This window comes from Strix aluco, chromosome 9, assembly GCF_031877795.1.
Source record: "Strix aluco isolate bStrAlu1 chromosome 9, bStrAlu1.hap1, whole genome shotgun sequence".
Classification (NCBI taxonomy): Eukaryota; Metazoa; Chordata; class Aves; order Strigiformes; family Strigidae; genus Strix; species Strix aluco.
In genome coordinates, this window is record NC_133939.1 from 13,085,957 (window position 1) to 13,110,919 (window position 24,963).

The 24,963-nt window shown below is 38.7% G+C and overlaps 1 protein-coding gene across 12 annotated transcripts; it reads left to right on the forward strand.

Annotated features, from left to right (window-relative positions):
- Nucleotides 1-24,426, forward strand: MFF (mitochondrial fission factor). 12 transcript variants are annotated; one of them, XM_074833730.1, is made up of 10 exons: nt 1-243; nt 4,778-4,995; nt 5,883-6,055; nt 6,965-7,053; nt 10,925-10,999; nt 14,566-14,724; nt 17,145-17,162; nt 20,404-20,466; nt 23,138-23,222; nt 23,582-24,426. In XM_074833730.1, the coding sequence occupies exons 2-10, from the start codon at nt 4,779-4,781 to the stop codon at nt 23,711-23,713; spliced, it is 1,011 nt and encodes a 336-aa protein (XP_074689831.1). In that variant the 5' UTR covers nt 1-243; nt 4,778; the 3' UTR covers nt 23,714-24,426. The 12 variants fall into 12 exon arrangements, with proteins under 12 accessions (XP_074689831.1, XP_074689832.1, XP_074689834.1 ...); XM_074833731.1 differs by having other exon boundaries at nt 1-105; XM_074833732.1 differs by lacking the exon at nt 1-243 and adding an exon at nt 4,115-4,137.
- The last annotated feature ends 537 nt before the right edge of the window (nt 24,427-24,963 follow it).

Sequence of the window (24,963 nt, forward strand, 5' to 3'; positions counted from 1 at the left end):
CCGCCCTCTGTCGGTCACATGACGCGTAGTCCCCGGCCCGGCAGCCCTTACGGGAGCCCGATGGGGACACGCAGCCCGTTTTTTGCGTCTTACCGGAGGAGTGGGGTGAGGGCGCGTCTCGCCGATTAACGTCCCCCCCCCGCCCCGTCCGCCCAAGGCAGGCAGAGCCAGGGTCCGGAGTGCGGCAGGAGCGGCCCGGCCGGGGCAGGGCAGGGCTCACCGGCCGCCTTCCCGCCGCTCTGGGTGAGTACGGGCTGCCGGGGCCTGGCGGCGGCGTTTCGAGGCTGTCCCCGGGGGGCTTGGCCTGGCCGCGGGGCGCCCCGGGCTGCTGCCCCTCCCCCGCGCTGACAGCCGTCCGCCCCCTCAGCCTGAGCCCCCCCCTCTCTCAGGCTGGGCCCCCCCGCTGCCGCCCCCGTGGCACCGGGCCCTCTCCTGCCCCGCTCCTGGCCCGCCGCCGCTGCCATCCCACCCCCACCTCGGGGCACCCCTTCGGCTCCCCGGGCGCTTCTGCCCGTCGCCCTGTCGGTGCCCGTCCCGTCGGTGCCGGGTGCCGCTGCCCGGCCTCGCGCGCCCGGTGCTCCCGGCGCTCCCCGCGCGTTACTGGAAGCGTTTCAGCCGCGGGACCGGCGGCACCTGCAGCCGCCTCCCACCGCCGGCGGTTGGCCGCGGCCCTGGCCGCGTGTCGGCAGCTCGACCCTCGGCGCGGCCGGAGCTCCTTGTGCTCCCTCGGGCGCCCCTTCGCCTCTTCCCTTCGGCCTTCGTTAGCTGTCTGGGTCTGCTGCCGAATGCTCTTAGTGCTGGCACAACGCAATGAATATCGGGTTGTTTCTGAGAAGTGGTTGTCAGACTGTGACAATTATTTTCCTCCTAACGTTTCCAGTATTTCTTCTGCTAAAAAAAAAAGAGGTATTTTCCGTTTCAACCTCCAGCTGGAGGAGAACAAACCTGAAAGAATGCAGCCTTTAGCGTTTTCTGATCTCACAACCTTCTTCATGTATAACAGATATTTTTTCGTTTGTGTCATCCCTGTGCTAAAGAGAGGGGGTCATTTATTTTAGAAGTTCAACACATGTAACTGTACTATGCAGAGCAGCTTTCAGAATTTAGCCTACACCTAGCTCTCCTTTCCCTCAAATTGTTCTGTTACTGCATTGTTATTTCATAGCCTCTAATCCCAAATGCCTCTGTGATATATGTTCTGATAGTTTTAGGTCCTTTGGGTCCTATACTACATGTCCTTAACTTTGCTTTATGTCCTCCTCTTCCCATTTTACTTGCAAAGACTATCTAGACACTTGCCAAGGCAGCACTTCGAGCTTATGTGCACTTGAACAGACTACCTGTAAAGTTGCCACATCAGGAGCAAACAGTAATGTAGCTGGAGAAGTTACAATTAGTTCGGTAGAGGTTGTAAAACCTGCTCTGACCTCAGTGCTGCCACAGCCATGCTGCTACCAGTACTCATCTCCATCTATCCCATATTAACTCGGGCATCCACACTGTGCGTAACATTCCCGGTTGCAGCACGGATGTGGCCAGTGACTGATTATTGCCAGAATGCTGACTGAAAATCATCCTGCAGATTGGTATGCATTGCTTCATCCCCATTTCTTCTGTTAAAACTTTCTTGTTTAGGAGAGGGAGAAGGAAGTACCCCTGTGTCTTTTTGAACACATGTAATTCACCTTATATGACTTCTCTTGCTCTCTCTTCCCTTATTCTCCTGTGGATTTTCTTCTTCCTTTATCTCTTTTGTTAAATGCCACTGATACTCGTTTGTGCTTCAGGTGCTCTCTGTCCTTTATTTATCCTGTATTCTTGACTGCATTTTTATTGTCTTATCATTCTCAGACTTCTTTTCTATTATGCCTCTGTAGAACTGCTTAGTTCTGTAAATATCAATTTTAAAATCCTCCTTCTCCCTGATTTATTATTAATGTTTTCTGTAAAATGCTTTGTGTAATAAGAACATTACAGAAAACATAACTTTGGCTTCTGTTATCTTTAAATAGTTGGGGGTTCTGTTAATGAGCTCCACTTACATATTTTAAGTTTTCTGTTGCTTTTGCTGTTCTCTTGTAAGAAGGGGTAAAAATTGAAATCACTTTGACAGCAAATACAATTCTCAATGATACAAAGTAGATGAGAAGTAGGCAAGAGTAGGAAGACACTGAGGAATTGTATCTATAGATCCTTGGCAAGTACAGCCAAACCCACACAGTGCTATTTAGTTTATAAATAGTTTATAAAGTGACTGTTCTAATGCTGTCCTTTTTCGTGTGTGTTTTACCTTGCAGCTGGAAAGTAGTTGTCATGCAGACTTATGTATAAAAGCAATACCTAACTTTAGGGAAGCTGTGGTGTAAACACTGCTGCAGTGTAGCTATACTTGATTGCAAAAATTAGAGCTGTACAGGTATTTCAAAATGAGACAGTCAATGAGCAGTGAAACACCTTTTGTCAAGTCTTCTGAGTAATAACTGTTCTTTAAGATGCTACCAGTAGATATTCTGGGTACTTTAGGTTGTTCTTAAAATTCAGTCTCTTTATTGACATTATGATTTTTAGTCCCATCAATCTGGAAATGCTTTACTGATGATAGACCACGTATTGAAATGAAAAGCATCTTTTGGAATGTGGAAATGTCAGAAGACTGTGTATTTTGTTCATGTCACTGGCTGATCTAGCCAATGTCTTGCAAGCGGGACAGAAAAACCCCAGAGTGAAATCTGAAGAATTTTGAAGTGACAGAGCTGCCTTAAGCACCTCTTGAACTCCTGCAAAGTGTTTATTTCTGATTAAATGGGTTGTTCCAGTTCCTTTCTCTTGATACATACAGACAATAAGAATTAATACAGATGGATTAAATCTGCATCACTTCAGGTATTTCCTTTATAACTATTTTCTTTTTAAGTTTGCAAAGAACGGTGACCTTCTTGCCATTTTCCTGACTCCCAGTTCTCCTACTGTGCTGCAGTGAGACTTTGAGATGAATGAGATTCCTTCATTTGATCTGTGGTGATAGGAAGTCCTGAAAATGACGCTGAGGATCCCAGGATAGATTGCCAAGTGGATCACATCATGAATATACTAAATGTGTGCATTTAATATAGTGTTAAACAATCCAGATCCTTCTGTGTGCTCTTTCTGTTGTCTAAAGGTTACTATTAGTTTGAGGTTTTATTGATAAATATGAAAGGTATTGCTTCTGTGTGATGGGGGGAGGAATGGCTTCTGGTCCGTCTCACCTGCCACATAGATGGTCTGAACTGAGGCGTTTTGTTTGCAAAGTTCTGCATGTTCAGCTTATGAAAGCACGCGCGTAGCAACAGATATAGCCTGGCTGCCAAAAACAGTAAAAGAATGTAGTTGCAATTATAGTGGCAAAACCTGCCTTTTTGCCAGGATAGATTACTCCATTTAGAGAACTACTTCAAGCAATACCATTAAAAGTTTTCTTGCTAGACTAAGCTATGCTTCCCATAGGTAGATTTGCCAGTAAAACTGTTTGCATATTGTGTGTGTACATATATGTATAGAAATAAATATTTCTCTCAATCCTAACCTTAAAAATAACTATTATCTCAGTCTGAGCTGTTGACAAGGCCCCCACAGCCACTGCCTGGATGAAAAGTTTCTCACAACTGAGTATTCCTTGCAGCTCAGTTCCCTCTGGGAGCCTCTTTTCAGCCCCGCTCCAGCTGCAGCTCCAGGATATCTCTCTCTTAACTAAGCCCATAACCATAATCTCGCTCCGAGCCAGTGACAAGGTCCACTAGCCACTGCCCAGGTGAACAACTTCTCCCAGCTATCCGAGTTCCCTTTCCAGCCCACAGTTTCCATCAGCAGCCCCTTTCCAGCCCACCTCCAAGTGCAGCTCTAGGATTTCTTTTTCTCTCAACCTTAAACATAACCTCAAAAAACCCAGTTATCTTGGTCTTTCTCTTCAATATGGCTCCCAGCAATTACCGTATTAGTAAGTTTCTCAGAGCCTGGTTTCTAGGAAATCTCCCTGCTGCTTCATATGAAATTCCCCTCCTTTTCTAGGAAAGTGTGTATATAAAGTATTGGCAAACCCTTTTAAGTTTAAATAAAGTCTTGTTTTCTCTCTGCCCATCTTGTATCTGCTCTGCAAAAGTAACATTTTAATTTACAGAAAAATTAGGAAGTGAGAAGTTTACAGAATTGCTTGTGGTTGGGAATGGGTTATGAATATGCTAGGTTTTCCAGCCGATTTGAGAGGCTGTTGATATGGAACTTCATCTTTGTAAGATGGAGTGAGATCTGGGTGACTGACAGCAAGCAGAAGGCTGCTGCCTGAGCCGAGCCTTTTCTTTCATTCCCCTACTTCAACATGCAGTTTTGTAAGACTTCATCCCTTTTCTCAAATGCCAGTACACTGGATCCATGTAAATACAGATTAATATTTCAGATTTCTTACCAATCGTACCAATTCTTGTTGGTTTGTGTTTCTTTTTCTGCCAACCAGTGCAGAATTTCTACATTACATGCAGAATTTCTACCTTTTTTTCTCACAGCTCAATTTGAGGACCCTCAGTGCAGCTTTGAGCGTTGCCTACAGCATCACTTTGTTCTTCTGTCAGCTCCTTGTGACTATACCTCCTATGAATTTTATCATATAATTTGTTTCTCTAAATAAGTCTGTTCAGTTATGATCATCTACCACTTCTGTAGTAACCAGAACAAATCATTTCCTTTATATACATTCTGCTGGTTTCCTATATTGCTATTATAGCTTTGGGTTTTCTTTTGCCAGAATGAGTGGGGCTGCATTCCCATCTCCAGCTGCCGAGATGGCAGAAATTAATCGCCTTCAGTATGAAATGGAATACACCGAAGGAATCAGTCAGCGCATGAGGGTCCCAGAAAAACTCAAAGTAGCTCCTCAAAATGCTGACCTTGAGAAGGGCATCCAAGAAGGATTTCCAAATGCCAGTGTAACTATGCAGGTTCCAGAGCGGATTGTAGTGGCAGGTATGTCTGTATCTCAATAAAAGGAAAATAGGCAAAAATTTAAATTAGTTCCCCAAATTTCTGAATGGACAAAAATATATATTAATATATTTTTAAAAGAGAAACCTGTAAAATGCTTCTGGATTTCAAACCATTATTGCTCATCAACTTAAGAAGTTTCTTAAACTCTGAAAATGCTACATGAATAGTTTTGATATAGCTTGCAGTGGAGGCAGATAACGAATTATGAACAGAAAGTTTAACTGCTGACTTCTCATCTTACTAAACCATTTCTGGAGAAAAAGAATTTAATGATTTACATGTGATTTTTCTTAATTAACTATAAGCTAAAGTAACTATAACAAGTTTTGGGGATGTACTATATATTAGCCATGCAAAATGTGTTTGTTTATAATCAGAATGCAAATTACGTTAAGGATCTGTCTATTGTTGGGTGGACTCTATCAATACTTTAGTATTTATGGTCATGGGCTTTACTGTGAGAGACCTGGAACTGCTGAAGGCCTTACAATTTGCAAAATTTGACATGCATGTATTTTATGCTTTGAAAGAGTGACATGTTCACATCCCCAGTCACCATATTTCTGAACAAATACACCTTTAATAGGACTATGTCTTGAGATTAAAAGTGCCCTCACTTGGAATAACAGTTGATGTGGCTCAGGATTACTCAGGATCATTGTTCTTGGAGAAACTGCTCAAAAAGTGTCAATTAACGTGGTCTTTGAGAGTTTTAACCATAGTTTTTAACATACGAGCCCTGTTAAAGAAAGGTATACTTAATTATTTGCCATAGTCAGGGGAAGTAACTGCTATGATGTCTTTTTGAACTTTAGCATTAGCCCTCAGAACAGCTTGCTTTTTATTGACAACTGATATTCTTGCAGGTAATAGTGAAGACATTCCATTTTCCAGACCACCAGACCTTGACCTTCTTCAGTCTACTCCATTCAAACCACTGGCATTGAAAACTCCTCCCCGTGTTATTTCTCTTAGTGATCGACCGCTAGATTTTTTGGACCTAGAAAAACCTCCACAGCAGACACCTCAAAGTGAAGAGGCTAGTACTTATTTTGCTTTTTCCTTAGCTGAGAAGCATTCTACTAAAAAAACAAAAGTGAAATGACCAGTGATTTCTCTACTGTGGTGCAGATCTACTTGGTGCTAACATAAGTTGGGAAAATAAAAAAAATATTTTTATTAGCATATATTAGCAAATATTTTTTTTTATTATATCTAGTAGTAGTTCTAATTATGACTTTGAAGTTCCATGTTTAACTAGCAGATGTCTAGGGGTTGCCATGCTCAGTAAGCTTACATGGTACTTACAAAAATAAAATCGTAATTAGAATTACTCAAAATACTTCTAACAAAAATCTTTTTGATGGAAAAGAAAGGTGCATAATTATTTTTCTAATTTGCAGGTTATCAGAAAACAAACTAAGATTCTTTGAACGTGTATAGTTAACCTTTGTAATTCGTGGCCAGATGATATAACACCACATAGAATTAGTGAGTTTTAACAAAATCTGAAAACTGACTTCAAAGAATTGTATAACATTGGCATTCATGTGGATGATTTTAACTGGCATCTTAAACTGAAAAATATTTAGGAAGCTGCATATATAGATTCATAAAATACGGTAGAAATATATTTATCTCTGCTAATAAGAAGTAATATTAAACATAATATTGCTTTCTTACATATCCAAAGTTCTGTTTGTTCATACTTTTGGCATCAGATCACAGGGATAGATAACAACAGGATTGCAGTAAGTTTGGACCTTGGTTTTACAAGTACCAGCATCAGATTCTGTCATCAGTTGTTTTCCTCCTAATCACTGTGAAACCCATGAAAATGTGCCTTTGTATCTGAGGGCAGATCTAATTACAAATCTCCAATGCAGATTATCAAGGGTCACCTGGAATTCCCTGTCTTTTATCTCCCTCTTTCTCCCCTTTTACACAGGTCCGCTCAGTGGGAAGACTGAAGAGAGAACGTTCCATGAGTGAAAACGCCACTCGACAGAATGGCCAGCTGGCCCGAAATGATTCCATGTGAGTAGAGCAACAGGGTGCAGGGACGCAACTACAGCTTTGTTACACATTTCCTTTGTTCCTTATCTTCTTGTTACTTGTTTTTTCCAACTAATATTTTGTATCTTGTGGCAAGTACATAATTTAAGAAAAATGCTGACCTTAAAATATTTAAATTTCTATGCTTTTTGTTTAGTGAGGTGACTCATTTGTGAAGTATTTTCTTGCAGTGGATGGGTGGGAGCATTTGTGGACTCACAACTGGTTTCACCAGTTACCGTGAATTGTTACTTCAGGAGATTTTTCAGTGTCTGAGCTGGCATATTTTTTCCCCCCCCTGAATTTTCAGAAGATCAAATTCTTTGTGCATCAGAATGTTCCTGGTTCTTTCACTGTTGGTATTATAATGGTTTTCATTCGTAGAAGAAGGAATAAGTGTAATTCCTCATACATATTAGAGTAAGTCATTTTTCTTTGGTGTCAATGTACTTAATATATTGAAATCTGTGAGTATATATCTTTTGAGACCAAAACGGCAATTAGCGTTTAGAATTTAAGACTTCATCTATTGTTACCATCTGAGGTAGCACTTCTTATGCTGCTTTCTGAATACATACAGGTCTGTATATTTTTATTAGATATGATAGTCTTTGATTAATCATAGTTTATTCTGGTGGCAGCATCTTTCTACCTGGTAATAACTTTTTTTGCAATGTAACACTTAAAACTCATATATAAAAGATTCCTAATACAGCTACAATAAAGAATATTTTCCCACGTTGAAAGGATCCTAGATTTAAGACCTAGAAGATGGGATTTATCTGTCCCAATGTAGACTATATAACACTGTTGTTAAATCACCATAACTTAATTTTCAGTAACTAGAGGAAAATAAGTGCATGACCTACTTAGGGTCTACCTATAAATAAGATCAAGTGATCAAGTCTAAAATAGATCAAGTGAATTATGTCCTAGAAATGTCTGTTTTCTATAGTACCTTCTATAGGAGGTACTATATGTACTACGTATCTGTCTACCTGTTAGTTCATCTAAAACTAGTGAAAAGTACTCTGATGCATGCTCCAGACATGTTACAATTCTTCTCTTCCTCCAGATCTTCATGGAAATATGGTTCCATATCTTCCTGTTCTTACTTAATCAGACTCATGGTTCATACAAGCTTATCAGCCTACTAAGTACCCAAGTTCCCTGTGGTATCGGTCACCCAGTTATGTCCTGTTGGACTGGACATACTAGAATTTCACTGCAGGAATGGCCTTCGCTTGCCTGTCTGATTGTTTGCACGTGATGCTTGCTGGAATAGATGGTCTTCATGTGATGGAGACTGCTTGTGAAAAAGTTCCCCTTTGATGTTACCAGCTCTGCTTTGCCAGTCTTTGGTGTATTGCACTTAGAGGAAAAACAGAGGGTATATGAATTTTTGAAATTTCTTGAAATCACTTTATCCTTGCTCCCCAGGTCAGTTCAGTCTTCTGACAGTCGTTGACCTGTGTCTGCCCAGCCAGCCCTCTGAGAGACTGGCAAGAGCAGCTCTGACTGGATGTACCCAGTTGCTGTCAGATTTCTTACCTACGTTTGAACTTCTTGAATCTGAAAATCCTAAATCTGTAAAACTCAACAGTACGCTGTTTTGCTGTTGCTCAGTAGCTATATATAGAATTACTCATTTTAAATGATCTGAATATTATTTGCTGTCACCGTTTATTAATCTACTAGCAGTCCTTTGGAGGCTTAGCAATACAATACACACTTGGAATCCTGTGAGTTTAAAAAGGATGTGATCAGTGTACTGGTAGCTTGCGTTGATCATTTACAAAAGCCAGGAAATTATGACACATCTGGAGATTAGTTTTGCTCTCTTGATGCCCATGCTAGTGCCTGCATAGTGTCTGTCAAATAAATCAAACCTCAATCCCAAGCAGTTTCCGCTATGAGCATCTTTTAGGAAAATTATCTAAACTTTAGATTGATCCAGGGTCTCTTCTCTTTTGTTTGTACAAAAACCAACAGCTAGCTAATACCTTGCTCTATCTGCGTTCTCTGCTGCCCATGTGGAAGAAGCTATCTTTCTTTTGCAGCACTGCACACTTGCTGACCTGCAGATAATGTATTTTAGTAGAACATTTGTCTCTTGTCCTCCCAGGTACTTGTTTTCTTATGACAGAAGATACGCTGTGCCTAATGTGTAGATCATCTGCTTTGAAATCACTGAGGTTCCTAGAAATTGCTTTTTTCTGTCATTGCTTCTTCTGGTTCAGTATGATCCAAAAAAAGAAATCACTTTGAACATGCTGTGGTACTCTGTGATGCTGAGTCTGGCATTTCTCCCTCATCCAGGTTTTGTCAGTCTCCAAGTGGAGAATGTCACTGTGTATCTGCCTAACTCTCAGGAGAATGTTCTGTGAATTCAGATTACGAAAATGCTGTGTTCACAGTGAAACTTATATGGCTCACACAAATGCAGGAAAGCCAAGCTTTTTGTAGTTAGTGAAAAAGGTATCTCTTGGCTCTTGTTTCCTCACAATTTAGGCTCACAGAATGTGTACTGTAAGCTGAAAAAAAAATATGTGAGTTTCATAGAAAGAAAACCAGAAGTAGTGGTTCTACAAACAAAATTGATAACATGGCATTCTGTTCTCACTCTGGTAGCTACATAGAGAAGCTACCCATGTGGAAGTGTTATTGTATGGCTCAAAATAGGCAATACAAGCAAACAGACCTGCTTGATGTAAATTATGCTACCTCAGATGGTACTGGGTATCACGTAGCTCATGGACTACTATTTCTCTTAGAGGTTTGTAGTAAATGTGATGCACATCTTCTAAGTTTAGTTTTCATGTTGATAAATTAGACCATTTAACTAGATAAATTCTACTACAAATGTATTATTTGCACTACAGAAAATGTAATTGTACACCTGTTCCCTGATTTATGACATTGACATTTCTTTACCATCTAGAAATAATATTTTTTCCAGTGGTACAAAACCACAAGAAACCAGCTGCTCCTAAAGTTCTTATTTCCAGTGTCGTTGGCTGAAAAAAATAATCTGTGTTTTAATTACTGTAATGATACATTGCTGCTTCATCAAAACTGGTTTGACTGTTGAGTTCGTATCACATCTAAGTAGTTTACTTCTTCAGTAACAAATACTATAGTACTGTAACTTGACAAAGATCAGTTCTTTATTCCTGTGCTTGTGCGAGTCTGGTTCACATCTTCAAATAGGAAAGAGAGCCCACATTTTACTTAAAATATTTCATTCCTATCCAAAAAATACTGTTGTTTTGGAGTTTTTTTGAATGCTTGTTTCTCTTACCTCCTCGACTGAACTTCCTGATAGACACAATAGTCTACTCAGATGCCATGATAAGGACTCCATAGAAAAGGCACATGGAACACTGCCTTTTAAAACCTTTGTTTTCTAAATAGTACTAAAATACTCAAGTTTTAATCTAGGACACTGTTGTCGTCCTTGGACAAAATATTCAGATGTACTGTGCAAAATTCCAGTGCTTGACCTACAAAGTGATAAAATTAAACATTCTGGAATAGATTGTCAGATTGAAGTGAAAGAATTGGCTGGGCTCCCTATCACAGTGTTCTCTACATGGTACAAATAGTTGTTTCTTTTCTGTTGTCTTTCTCTTCTTGTCATCCAGTTGCATGCAGAGACAGCTCTGAGAATTTTTCAGGAGTTGAGCTTCACTAAAGACAGTAATTCTCAAATGCTTTTAACAAAACAGACTAACAAGTAGGCACCTGCTTGTACGATAACTGTCTATCTGTGTAGCGATAATGATAGCTCTCTAAATTACAATCCCTTTATTTATAAGGATGCTTACTTAAGAGATTACAATTATTATTCAAGGTGGCACAGATCAGATACTGTCCCAAGAAATAAAATGCCAAGGTTCCAGTCACCTCTTTCGACTAAGGATTGCACGTAAGCCTAAATGTTACCTGGTATATGAAAATCAAGTGTGTTTTAATTATGTAGCTCTCTGCAATACTAATTTTATGACTAAGTGTCTGTAGCTGAGAATATAAGATTTGAAACAGCCTTTTTGCTACACTGAATGTGTGGTTTCTAATTTTGCTTCAGGGTTTCTCAAACTTGACCATTCGTTTCCCTCTGTAAAGAACATGGGGAAAAATACGTGGCAGCAAATGGAAGGGACAGCTTCCACTAAGAACTGATTTGTAAAGAAAAATTAAATTTCAAAATAGCTTTAGTTTGTTTGATTATTTATTCTTTGGCTGGTTTTGAATAACTGGAGAAACAAAGCTTTTTGGCCATTGTCAGCCAGTGTTGAATGCAAGGATTCCACTTCTGCATCAGAAGTCAACAAATCACCAAGAGTGCATGGAAAAGGGGACAGCATTTAATTTTTTTCTGCTCAAGCCTTTCCCTTAGAAAAACACATCTCTAGAGTTCAATTTCACAGTTTGAGAAATTCTGTTCTTCATGCAAGTTGTGGGGGGAAAAGGTGATGGTGTGCACGTCTTTAATGAGAATACAGTCTGTCTATGTGGTTGAATTTAAAGTAACCTTAATTAGTTAAATCTCTGTTTACCTCTCATTTGGTACTTCCAGAACTGTAAGTCAGAGAAAAATCTGAAATAAACCCTGTATACATCACAAGTGCTTTGAGAAGGTTTAGGGGAGATTACTGCTAAACTAAAAATTCTGCATATAGTAGAATCTTAGTGTGCTCTTCCATAGTAATTTCTGTAATGCCATGTTGTTTGCTTTGGTTCCAAACTCTGGAATTGACTGGTGTTTGTAACCAGGGAGTGCTAAAATAAGTGGATGGAGCTGTATATAAGAATTCTTTTCATGAATTTGGAACAAAATTATACCTAGGACTAAGACCATTTAACTAGAAATGGAGGAGAAAAAGGGGATAGCCACAATGTCTTATGATAATCATACTAAATGTTAGAGAATTTTCCAGATGTTAGAGGATTTTTTTTTCTTACGTCATCTTGGCTGATTTGTATATCAGATATTTGCTTTATAATATTTCTTCTCTATGGTCTCTGGCATAGTCCAAAGGACTACCACATGTTTACAGGATAATAATTTTGAATCCTGAAAAAAGAAGATAGAAGAAAAATTTGGCTTTTTATTTGTTCCCCACCCTCACCCATTCCTTAATCCTGACATTTGAGCCCTTCATAGAATTATTCTCACTTTCAGACAGAAAGGAAGAGAGAGATCTCTCTCAAACTATGCACTTTAGAGGGATATTGAAATTAGCCATAGCCTTTATGGAGAAAATTTGAGTAATTTCATGTAGCTGTACAGTTTAGCTCATATCCAGGAGCAAATAGATTTAAATCTTTTAATTAAATCATTTAAGAAACTAAATATTCTCTTAAGTAAGAATTAAATAATGAAATGAATGAAGTAATCTCTTGAAACTACCTTTTCTTACAAGCCATCTATAAAACAAGGAGCATAAAGTAGTCTAGGGACTAGACCATGGGGTTAGGAATTATCTAGATCTAGAGTTTGCCTTGATTTTTCCTTATTATATACACTTTCCATTTAATCAGCACATGTACCTTTCTTCTAGAGAATTTTGTGCAGTTTTAGTGAAATAGGTTTTTGGGGATTTTTTTCAGTATCTACAGAAGAGTTTGTATGCAAATAACATTACTGTGGTGTTTACAGTAATACCATTCTGGACAACAGGAATTCCACAATATCTTCTAGTTTGCAATATGTCTATATACTATTTGTTACCTTTTTTTTTAAGCTGTCTTTCAGCCTATTCTGTAAAGCTCTGAAGTGATGAACAGGAAAAAATCACTTCTAATTTAAAACATACTATGAGTCCAAGCCTTCAGCTCTTCCTCCATTTCCTTCAAGCTGGCAAATCCACAAAGGAGTAGAAATTCTCATAAATACACTTTGGTGGCAATATTTCCATACTTGCCCCTGCTTCTTGATATTTTTCTAGTGAATATAGGCATTTCAATGCAATTCAAGAGTAAAATGTGTGGGTATGACCACTACCAGTGATAGCAAAGTAAAGTCATCATAAATATAAAAGAAAGATGATTTTACAAGTCTTGGAGCACTATAAAAGCTGTAAAGAAGTGACATAAATGTTTATTGATGTCTCCTTTTCCTTTTTAATTGTCCAAATGTACTCTACAGCAGCATGAAAAGATACCTGCAATTTAGGTAATAATGACCAGTATCAGTCAAGCACCAGCCACTGCTGTCTTTACATATCTCGTGAAGCACAGGATGGCTGAATTCTTCTGTGGGTGAGGTGACATCTATGTAACATGCTTTGAATCTGTCTTTTTCAATTGAATTCTCTTTCTTATTCAATTTTGTAGTCTTGGTGCCAGACAGTTGCAGAGCAACTCTGTTCAAAATAAGAGTAGCCATAGAATTATGACCCATCTAGAGGTGATCCGAATATCAAACCAGCTTCCAAGCACTCAGTCACTAATGCTTTGCTTAATTTCTTAAAAATGCCAAAAGCAGGAGGATTGGCATTCTAAATCCAAAAACTGTTGGAGCAAAGCACAAGTGGCAAGATCAAAGGAAATGTGTTGAATTGTGGATGCTAACCTTGGAATAAAAAATACTGCAAGATTTAAAGGGTACAGTGACTTGCATTTGGTTTGCATTTGTGTTAATATTTGCAATTAAGTTAACACAAATTACTTGCTATTAAAAAAGCATCTCACCTTCAATTAAAGTTTCCTGATTTAAAATAACTTTAAAAATTAAAACATCATGATGCATGAAGGAAAATGTGGATAAAGTCAAGTTGAATGTAAAGAAACACAAGCAAATCAAAGGTAGTTTATTCAAACTAATTTCCATCTGATAGAGATGAGGTTTGTATAATCCAAATGGTCATGTTTGAATTTCAATCCTGTGTATTTTAAATATTATTTTTGCATCATAGTCAAAAAGTCAGATCATGTAATTTGTTCTCACTGGGATATGCATTCTGTGCTGCTTTTTGGAATTTCTTGCAGTTGCCTTTAAACTTCCACATGCAAATCAAAATACTATCTTGATCTTTAGCCACAGCTTGAAAAATTTTTGTTGATGAGGCTGTATGTGAGATTCTCCTTATTGAAAAAGGCTTGTGTTTTGCAAATAGATTATGTGTAGGACTTTTTAAAAATGCCAATGCTTGTAAAAACACTTTTATCATTGATGTCAGCGAGGACTTGAATACTGACTTCAGCAGGTACAGATTTAGCTGGACAAGGGCTTTCTAAAACTAACTTGTGTAACAGATCAAAACTGTGTCCTTGGATTATTACTTGTGTTTGCTTGTGAAGAACATATATAAATGTAGCTCATGATCCCTACGCTACTAGAATTTGGGAGTGTTACCTTATAGTGGTGGGAGAAGGGTAAACCAAAAGCAAACAATAAGCATTTTGGAATGGGGTCTATCTGAAAAGCTTTTTTAATTTAAAATCTGACTATAGTATTTCTCTCTTCATTTACTATGCTTGTACAAACAGTGTGACACCATCACTGCAACAGGCTCGTGTCTGTCCTCCCAATATGTTACCTGAAGATGGAACTAATCTTTACTCTGCTCGTGGCATTTTGTCGTTTATCCAGTCTTCCACTCGTAGGGCTTACCAGCAGGTCTTGGATGTGCTGGATGAAAACCGCAGGTGATTGGTTGTCACTGATTCTGCCAGCTTTTGCTGCTTTGTTTTTTCTTTTCTCCTTTTTAGTGGAGTTTGGTTTCTGTTTACAAAATAATGAGATGAAATTATTTGCTTTTGCTTTCCTTTGCTTTCACTATTCATAAGCAATTTAATTGTCCAAAATTCACATTTCAAAATGCTTCTGTTTCAGTCAAATATAGTGTTGTTTTGGTTTCCTTCCAAATAAAAATCAAAATAGGAAGTGTTAGTCTGTGACTGCAAGGGATTTTGCTGTTCCCAGATTGTCAGTGTTTTCTGCGATTAATACTTGACCCTGAGCCTGCAAATTTATTAGCCTTGTCTTCTGCTTTTCTGTTGGTGAGCGACGGTGCAAATCAATAAGATTGGGTTGATGTTGTCATAAAGCGTTAAAACAAACTTGCAGAAGCAGGGTAGAATATTATGCAAGGCATTGTAGACACTGCTTTTGATAATACGTCAAGACTTTATGCTGTTTCAGTTTATATTGGGAATAGTTATCTGTGGTTGGTACGTGACTGATGCTGACCACTTTGCTGTATGCTGAGAGCAAGAAAGGCAATGAATACTGAGAAGCTGGTTGCTCCTTTGATTGATGCTGTCTCTGGCTTTATGTATAAGCTGATACTTTGAGAGGTAACGATGCAAAACAAGCCTCATGGCAATCATTGTATAGTATTTCAGTTCCCTTCAGTGAAGTTTTGCCCACTTGATGTATCCTCGGACTGATTTGATTTGACACTTCCAAGTGTTACAGGAATGGCATGTTTAACTCTAAACATTTATAAAGGCTAATAATGGCAAGGTTAATTTACCCAAACCAATTTTTATTTCAATAGTATGCTAGCACAGAGGTTCAGGTAAAAATTGCACACAGTCTCTAGTGTAGGGCTAGCTGAGACCTCTAGGGCTTGCCAAGAAGTCAAATTAGAGAGAATCGGCAAGAATGTTGGGAGGAACTGCTCATTCCTCCTGTAGCCCTTCAGTGTGACCTGTGCCAGGAAGTTTTTTGAAATTTGCCATCTGCCTCTGGTTGCTGATATCCCAGCAGCATTCCTTAATATTTTGTAGTGTGAAGTTAAATCTTTTGCTGTCAAGTTGTTTTGGTAATAAAATGTGACTATCAAGCCAATCTTATTGTGAATGTCTGTGTGTTTGCAATCACCTTTCAAACTGGCACCTCCTGTAGCTCACCATGTTTGCTGGCCTGACAGTATATAAATGCCAGTATTAACATTCCTGAATTGTAGAGAATTCCAGTCTTGCTGGCCTTTATGTTCTTAATCTTAAAAAAAACCAAACCAAAACAAAAAAAAAACCAGAAAAAACCACAAATAAAATTAAAATAAATACATTAAAAAAAAGAAAAATAAAAACCAAAACAAATTAGCTGCATAGTTCCCCTTGAAATTCTGTGAGTTGGATGCTTAATCCTATGAAATTTCAGGCTGTAGCTGTTAAAATTTTGATGTCTGTCAACAGTTGGACAGCAGTACCTTTTCAGTATTATCCTTCTCAATATTAAAAATTAGATGGAATTACAAGTTTGGTTTGTTTTACAAAAATTAAACTTCCAGATAAGGAGGAATGCTACTGTCTGTGAATAATAGCACCTACAGATACTGTGCCAATAGTCCTGTTAAAATAGACTGAAATTCTAGCCCTTTCCCCACTCTGCAGTGAAGCCTAACAGGTTTTATTCCTGGCTTCCATTAGGTATTTTCTTGCCTGTGTTTTCTTGGATTCTGGAAAACATACACTTTCAACTTACTTCAATTATCAGAAAATTTCTATGGTTCTGAATATTTCAAAAGCTGCATTCCTGGTTTGGGTTAATTTTTGAGGTGTTCTTACTAACCTTCCTAGAAGAAACAGGAAACCTGTTTCTAGTCACCTATGAACAAATAGGTGCTAAAATAATGAACTTTTCAATAAGGTGAAAGTGTATTCTTTGTGGTTGGGTGTTTAGATACCCACCATTACTTTAGAGCTGGCGTAGGAATGTGAAATTTGGATGATCCACTTGCATGGTTGCAAAATATTGTTCATTTTAAATTGCTCCAAACCTGCACTCTGTTCTTTTGCTCTGTGTAATGTGCTTTCTACCTCAAAACCTTATCTATTTTAACATTTTATGCTTTGTACTAGAATAGATCTTTTAAAATGAACAAGATCTGACTATGTGTTACTCACTGGAAATATTTTTAACTTGCTTCATGGCTTGCTTTTTTCCCAAAGTATTTTCCAATCTACTAAAACTGCTAACGGTAGGTGCTGATTGTACTGCTGCAGATAACGAGTTATGCCTAGTTTAGCCAGCACTGCTCACATAATAGGTTATTTAAGTGGGCAACAATTTAATGATCACTGTTTACACTGTCTGTTTACTCTTGCAATTCCTTCAGCTTGGACAAGGACAATAGGTCAGTTTTGTTTTCCAGTTCTAACCTTTTTTCTGTTTCAACTTCTGTCAAATGGCTGTAGGGCTTATACCTAGTATCTTTTAAAGACTGAGCTTTTATGCTCTAGGCAACAAAAACAACACCCCCCCCCCCCGCATTTAATGAGATTTTAGTGATGTCTTACATGCAGGAAAAAAGGCAATTTCATAGCTGAATAGAGTTGTGTTGAAATCTGTACTTTATCTGAACTGTTGTTCATCTCTTGGGTCAATACCTTTTTATGTAGGAGAAAAAAGTATGGAATTTTATTACTATTTCCTTTCTTCAGTGTAGCCCTTTCTAAAAAGCCACTATCATTCTTAAAGGATGAATTTCACCCACATAATCATATCCTGAGGTGTTATGAGATCCATTTTTCTATTGACCAAGTTAATTGTATTTTTCATGGTAGAAATAAAATGGGATGTGAGTTAAGACCATTGAAGAGGGCTACACATGGCTTTGGATTGGGAGAGTATAATTCAGAAGAAAATGAAATGGGTCTGCAAGTGTGAAGGAGCCTGGGGAAAGCAGTAGCCTATTGCTTTATTGAAGTAATCACTTATAGCACCCAGACAAGTGAGGAAACCAGTTTCATTGTCGCTGATTCTTCAATGCACCACAAGGGTTGTGTTTAAGAAGCTGAACTTCTTGCCCAGTTCACGTCCAGAACATGTCCATAAAGTCCTAGTGCCCATTCTTACAGCCTTCCTGAGATTTCCAGCGGTGTTTTAAAGTACGATGAGAGGTGAACATAGCTGCTACCTCTGCTGAACAAAGAGAACATGCTGGCCTCAGCCCCCTGTGTGCATGCACAGGAATGATCGAAGTGGGACCCAGGTACCTAGATTGTCCACACCTTGTTGTTTATGATTGCATTATTACTCTGGTATTTCCACTGCGTGCTGTGCTCTAAGCAGCGGAAGACACACCAGATTCATTTGGTCATTGCCTTATTGCCTGTCTTCCCACTGTTACTCAATTTCATTACTGTGCATTCCTTTCATGTTTCAGGCTGCCACTGTATTTGCAGTGAAATAGTGTTTAGTATACATGGCCTCAGAGCTATGGCTTCTTCTGGTCATGTGTTAATGTTTAGGATGGAATTGACAGAAGTAGCCAGAAAATTCAAAGTTTTAGTGTACTCTTACTCAGTTTTTTAAAGAAGGCCATGTATTTAATAGCTTGACTGTATTATAGTTGTGCATTCTGTATTTACCAAAACACTTGTTGCTGATTTTGGGGTTAGGTGATCTCAGTTATGAGGCCAGTGTGATCTATATAACTATTTTTTTGTTGTTGATATGTAAAAACAAACAAGTAAAAAGTGTGCAGGAGGCAGGGGAATATTCTGGTGATCCTTTTGGGTCCACCTGTAAAGAAATAAAGTGTGAACTGCAAAAAAAAGGGAGAAGTCATGTGCAGCTTCTTAACAGCCTTGGCTGTGTTGGGAAGTGGGATTAAAGACTTGTCTTTAGATTAAGTTCCTGATTTGCACAGATCCCAGAGTTTTGTTCTTTGCTGTAGCCCTCAGCTACCTCCAAACTATGGTTTTCCTTGGGAAGGATAGCGTGAAGTAGTTAGTATTGATTAGTTCTACAACTTTGTTTGCCACAAAATACCAGAGGCCAAGAGTTTAGAGAGCATTTGAGACCTGTCGTTCTCATTACACAAAATCCAAATGTTGTTGTCCTGTGTCAGATGGCATGGGAAATGCCTGCTGGACACTGACAAGCTGGCATTCAGGTATCTGCTAGTTAATTACAGGTGACTTACATTCACACAGAAATTTTGCGACCTTTTCCATAGCTGCTGTTTGCTGAATTTCTTATGCTTTCTTAAAGTATGTAGTTCTAGCATCTGTCAGACAAGACTTTAGACTAGCTGAATTATTTCTCTGATTAAAAAATAGGAATACCTTTTTGATAACTTTCTACAAGATCTCATGCATTTAGGTAAGAATATTCTTTTGTTGTATGTATTGGGAATGGGGGTTTCTGTTTTATAACACATCATGCTGGCTTATTTTATGTGCTAGATGGAAAAACATTGTGGTATGCACTTATGGTGCTGATTAGAGTAAGACCTAGTCCCAGTAAGTATTGTGTTGGGTAGCAGAGTTTGCTAAGGCTCCTAGGTCCTGATCCTTTTACATGAAACTAGTGGTTGTGATATTTTTGCATGGATCTTGCTCATTTTTAGGCCAGGCCACAGTGTTCTCCCAACGACGACAGCACCAAGCCTCTACCTCCTCCATGTACCAGCTGTAAAGATCTTCATACCTAGATTGTGTTTAGTTTTGTAGCCTGAAGTATACATGGGTTAAATGCATGGTACAAGTACCTCCTCTTGGCATTGGTAAAAATGGAAGAAAACAAAAAAAGGTTTCAGGCTCTTAAACAGTTTGTTACATATCATAGATGTGGAACACTAATGCCTCATTGCCAGTGGTACTGAAAACACATAGTACCAGCTTTGTCAGAAGGTACTGCTGGTATTCATGTCTTCTGTAAACTGGGACACAGTAACTTCTTGTGGCAAAGTTCATGTATATTATGTAATTGCAGCAACTTAAAAAGCTGTACCTTTTCTTCCTCTCTGGCTAGAAAGAAAAGGAAAAGAAATAGAAAGGGCAACACTTATAAGGATGTTCATACCATCTACTTGAAGCTTTTAGTCACTTCTTCCTGGAGGGATCTACCTCTCTCTGGACTAGATATGGGCCTTAGGCAACTAGCCCAGGTTTTCTGAATTACATCTAGCATAGATGAATAAAGAAAAGACAAATCTCCCCTTTCCCTAGAGGGAGGAGTGGATGAATAAAAAGGCTTTTATGTGTAGATGCATATTTTTTTTTTCTCCATTGTTTTTGGGTGGGTTTGGTTTGGGGGGGAATTTTTTTTTTCTAATCCTGAAGTTTCCCATGCTTATTTTATAAGGCTGATAACGTCTGCCCAAATATATTCCAACAGTTTCTCTTCCATAAGTGAAGCTGTATCATCAAAAATTTGCTTATGTCTTAGCTGCATAAACAGTCAGTGTTGATTAAATTTGAATAAGAGAAATATGAAAGAGCAATTAACAATAAAATAGATATTATATGGTATTGAAACATTATACAATATAAAGTGGAAGTACTTTGATGTTCCTGGGTTCTGTGTGTTTTACCTCTGTCATTTCCTGTTTCTGTCTTGTGCTTTCTATCTACACAAACCTGCTGTAGGCCAGTGTTACGTGGTGGGTCAGCTGCTACCACTTCCTCTAACCCTCATCATGACAACACCAGGTAAAGAGTATTTTTTTGTTAGTCATGATCCATTAATTTAGTTTCTAAAATTCAAGACTTCTGTTTCCCTATTTCTAGTGTCCTTATCTTAAAACACAATGCTCATTTCTATCCTCCCTCTCAACTCTTGAGATATTTCAGGCCTTTATTCCTTGCCCATCCAAGTCACCTGCAAAGACCTCACTGGTCTAATAGATGTGTTGCAGACTTCTGACTCAAAGTAATGTGTGAGGGGAGGCTCTTAAATTACATTAGCAGTATTTTCTGTTTAGTTGGGAGCTTCATATTTTTATTGCTAGAAAATTTGGCTTTGCATCACATTTTTTCCAGGTGTTCAGTAGCATGCCTGTGATTAGTTGTTAGTTATGGCTAGATTCCTTTTCACTGCCATTATCTTGGCAGAGTGACATTATTTCAGTGGAACTGGATGTAAGATTGACACATAATTTCGCAGTCAGGATGAAGAAAAAAAAAATAGTCCCTACCACAACTGTTGTTCCCATTTGCCACTACACTTCTGTGTTTTCACCAAAATGGAGATTACATTTGTGCTTAAGTAGACACTGGATTCAAGCAGGTGAGTCTTCTCTAACTCAGGAATTCAGTTTTTGTAATGGTCCAAGAGATTATTTCAAGGGATTTCTTGCTGGTAACCCTCTCGATTTAATACCTGGAGTGGTTTGGAAGTTGGTAGAGCAGCAGTGATGTTCTGTGACCTTATATTAAATTCATGTGACCTGGAAGGGAGGTGTGCCCATCTCACTGAAATGATGAGCCTCTCTGCTTTTCCCAAGAGATGGTGAGGGACAACTATGCTCTGGATCTGGTGTCATTTTCTAATTTTTTCACGATCTACTACAAATTAAAAAATGGCTACGAAAGACCCACCTCAGAAATCTCTTTGGCTTTCAGAGGGCCTGCAGTAGTAAGGAAAACTTGACTTGTTTTAACAGTAGAAATGTTCAAATGGTTTTATTAATTAACTTAGGTTTATTTTAAAATAACTTTGCTGAGTTACTAATGTGAGCTTCACAGCACTGAGGAAATAAAAAAAAAAAAAAAGTTTCAATCTTTTTAATATTGCCCAAACTGAAAGAACTGCAAGTAGTAATAGCATGAATTATAGTTAAGTGAATGTTTGAAGTCTCCTTAGAATAAAAAATTAGTAACAGCCTTAATGACAAAATCCTTTTCTAAGAAAAGAGTTGCCAAAACTCTTTTTTTGTCCCATACTGTGTTTTTAAAACAGCTATGACTCTGTTGACAGACAATTGCTTGACTATTCCATTACTAAATGCTGTTTTTATCCTGATCTCGCCTGAAGAAGGTTTCTCCCTCCCTGTATACCCTTCAACCCAAAAAAAACACAGATCAAAACGTAATTAGCTTCCTATCTTTTATACAGTGTTGCTCAAGGATCTCATTGTCATCTAAGTCCAGACTAATGCAGCTCTCATCTAGAAACAGTGATTCTTATTTAGAAACAATATATTAATGAACAATGATACAGGGAAATTTTTGACAAGTTGTCTGTTGGGGTGGGGGAAAATCTTGCTGGAGCTGAGGGTATTCTGTAGAAATTTGCTTTAAGTGAGGAAAGAATATGCAGTGCAAAAGTAGTATCTGCACTTAAGTGCATTCTGCAAGCTTCAGGAACTCTGCTCATATTTACATTAGTTGAAGTTGACCATTAACTGTCATTAAATGCTAAACATTCTTCTAGGTGTATTTTGTTGTGAATTTGGTAGCCTTGATATTATTTTGTTCAATTTCCCAAGCTCTTTGCAGCAGTTGTTCATATGTCCTAATGAGAAAGCAAGTCAAGGGGAACTAATACTGGAAACTGAGGTTTTAAGATAGGAAGTGAGAAACTCAGTGGTAGGTGCAGCAATAGGAGCTACTTTTACCTGTTGGTGGAAATGAATCTGGTTAAGAGGTAGCATTTGGATGATCAAAACACATACTTTGTGCAGACTTTCTGCCACTTCCCAACTGATAATAAATATCACATATATAATTAACTTGCCCTGGAGTCAGAATAATGCTTTTCTCTAAATCCACTACATTAAGAAAACTGAGAGGTGCTCTGGGGACAGAGTTTCTAATGCATGCAAAGTTCAGCAAGCGGTGACTACACACTAGGCTTTTTATTTGCAAGGATCTCTGCCTGAAATACTGAGATGAATTTGACTGAGATCATTAATCTCAGTAGGTGCCCACTTGGGATATTTAAGTAAGTACCAAGCATAAGACACCCAATTCTTTCCAAGTCTTCACTTGGTTATTTCTAATAAGTTGCCAGGTCTCTTGCGACTTTGGCATTTTAGCTGAGGCAGTTTTCATGTTTCATTAACCAGTTAAATAACTGGAAACAGTCTTTTGAGAGACCAGGCGACAGCAAGAAGTCTGTCTGCATGGAGATTCTTCAAAAATATTTAAATGTGGAGAGCAATAAACCCAGATTCAGTCAAGCACGTACCCACTTCATGTGTGTTTTGCGCTTTATTCAGTTAGGATCCTATTGAAATAGACAACTCTGTAAAAGCTGGAAAAAAAGTTTTATAATTCTTTGTTACCACCAAAAAATACATCTACTAGAATGTTGATAAAGTATGATACTTGCTAATCTTTGCATGGATGAGACAGCTATGCTATCTCCCTTATTTGATAGATATGGTCTTTCCAACTTGGATACTACGCTTGAGGGAACACCAGATGACATGACAGTTGTAGATGCTGCTTCCTTAAGAAGACAGGTACGTAAAGTATAGTAGTTGATAATATTAAGAAAAATCGGTCATGGTAAAATGGGGGAACAGCTTTTCTGTGTGGCTGCAAAGGTATCCATAACAGACATGGTGAGGGATCCTCTCCGTACCCCTGCTGGACTGCCCTCACGTATCCTGTATTATTCTGGGAATATGGAGAGTCCGACTCCATTTCTGTTCCCACTGTTCAGGGACAGCAAGATCTGATCACTAGTGATTGAAGATAGAAAGTCAAATTATCAAGTGTTTAAAATCCATCTAAGATACTAATTTTACATGGCGACTGAGAATCTTCTGGAAAGTCTGGCAACTTTTAATTAAGTATTAAAACCTTTATTTATTTTTAGATAATCAAACTTAATCGCCGTCTACAACTTCTGGAAGAAGAAAACAAAGAGCGTGCTAAAAGGGAAATGATCATGTATTCAATTACCGTAGCTTTCTGGCTACTCAATAGCTGGCTTTGGTTTCGGCGCTAGACACAGCTCTCAGAAAGATTTAATAGTTGAAAATACAAACAATTTGCAAAATTCTTTGTTTCTGTTTCTGAATTGTAGGCTGTTTTATAATTCATACACTGGAAACTTCCACCACAGATAAAGGCTATAGAGTTGCAGTGTTAAAGGGACACCTCGTTGTTCAGTTATATTGTATTTAATAGATTTGCATTGCAAATACTTGCAGTATCCTCCTTTGCATGCTTCAGTGTAAATATGGATCAACCGATATGAAGTTTGCTTCATGCAGCGTAAGGACAGTGATCTACAGGAGTAACCACTGGATGTTTGGTTGTGGTGGGAAGAGAGCAAATAGAATGAGTTTGGAAAAAATATAAAAACAAAGGACTAAAAAGTAGTTTTAATTGTTCTGTCGTTAGATGCAATTAAACATGATTGCACTAGTTTTCCTTTAGTCTGAGTAGTTTGAGGAGTGCCATATTCAAGGAGTGTGTCCTGTTTCATGAGTATGTTCCTTGTTTAAGCACATGTTCAGGTCAAATAATAAAAGGAGTTGTTTGCTAACATGCAGATTGTCCAGAGGTGTGTAATATGTATTTTTTTTAGCTTTAATTTTGCAGATGTTTTTCTATAAAATACATTTTTAAGCAAGTCAGTCTGTGAGTGATGAAAAGATTATGGAGTACAAGATACTGATGTATATTTAATAAAACTCTCTCAAAAAAACCCCCAAACCATTGTTTAATATTATTTTAAGAAAATGTATTTGAGTGTACATTTAACTATCACCCTTTGAAGTAGTAGTAGTGATGGACTGAATAACTCAAAAGCAGCAGCTGAACATCCACTAGCCTGCTGCAGGCTCCCCTCCCCTGCATGTTGTGGCATTGTTCTCGGGGGGGCGTGGTGAGGACACAGGTATGGGAAGGTAGCCTCGTGTCCCCACGTGCTGTCGTCAGTTTAAACCTTCCCTGTTCAATCCCACTACTACGTTTTTGGTGGCTACTGTCCGGGGGAGTGCTGAGCTGCGCACGGTGCTGCTGGGGACCCTCAGCCTCCTTGTGCATTAGTGGTTGCCCGCCCCTGTGCGGCTGCAGCTGCCCCTTCCACTCGGTGCAGGGCTGTGGCAGCCACAACCCCTATCCCAGGGCTGTGTGGAACAACTGATAGCGCAGTGTGGGAAAGAACGTGCAAGGATGCCAAAACAATCTTCAGAGGGGACCTCTCCTAGAACAGCTAGACCTGGACCACCGTGCAGGACCGTTTCCAGG

What these genes read in the sequence shown, in the direction of transcription:
- MFF (XM_074833730.1), top strand. Translation starts at nt 4,779, where the DNA reads ATGAGTGGGGCTGCATTCCCATCTCCAGCTGCCGAGATGGCAGAAATT. An exon ending in CTGGCCCGAAATGATTCCAT is followed by an intron (nt 7,054 to 10,924) that starts GTGAGTAGAGCA and finishes TTATTATTCAAG; the next exon opens with GTGGCACAGATCAGATACTG. An exon ending in CTTTCGACTAAGGATTGCAC is followed by an intron (nt 11,000 to 14,565) that starts GTAAGCCTAAAT and finishes TTGTACAAACAG; the next exon opens with TGTGACACCATCACTGCAAC.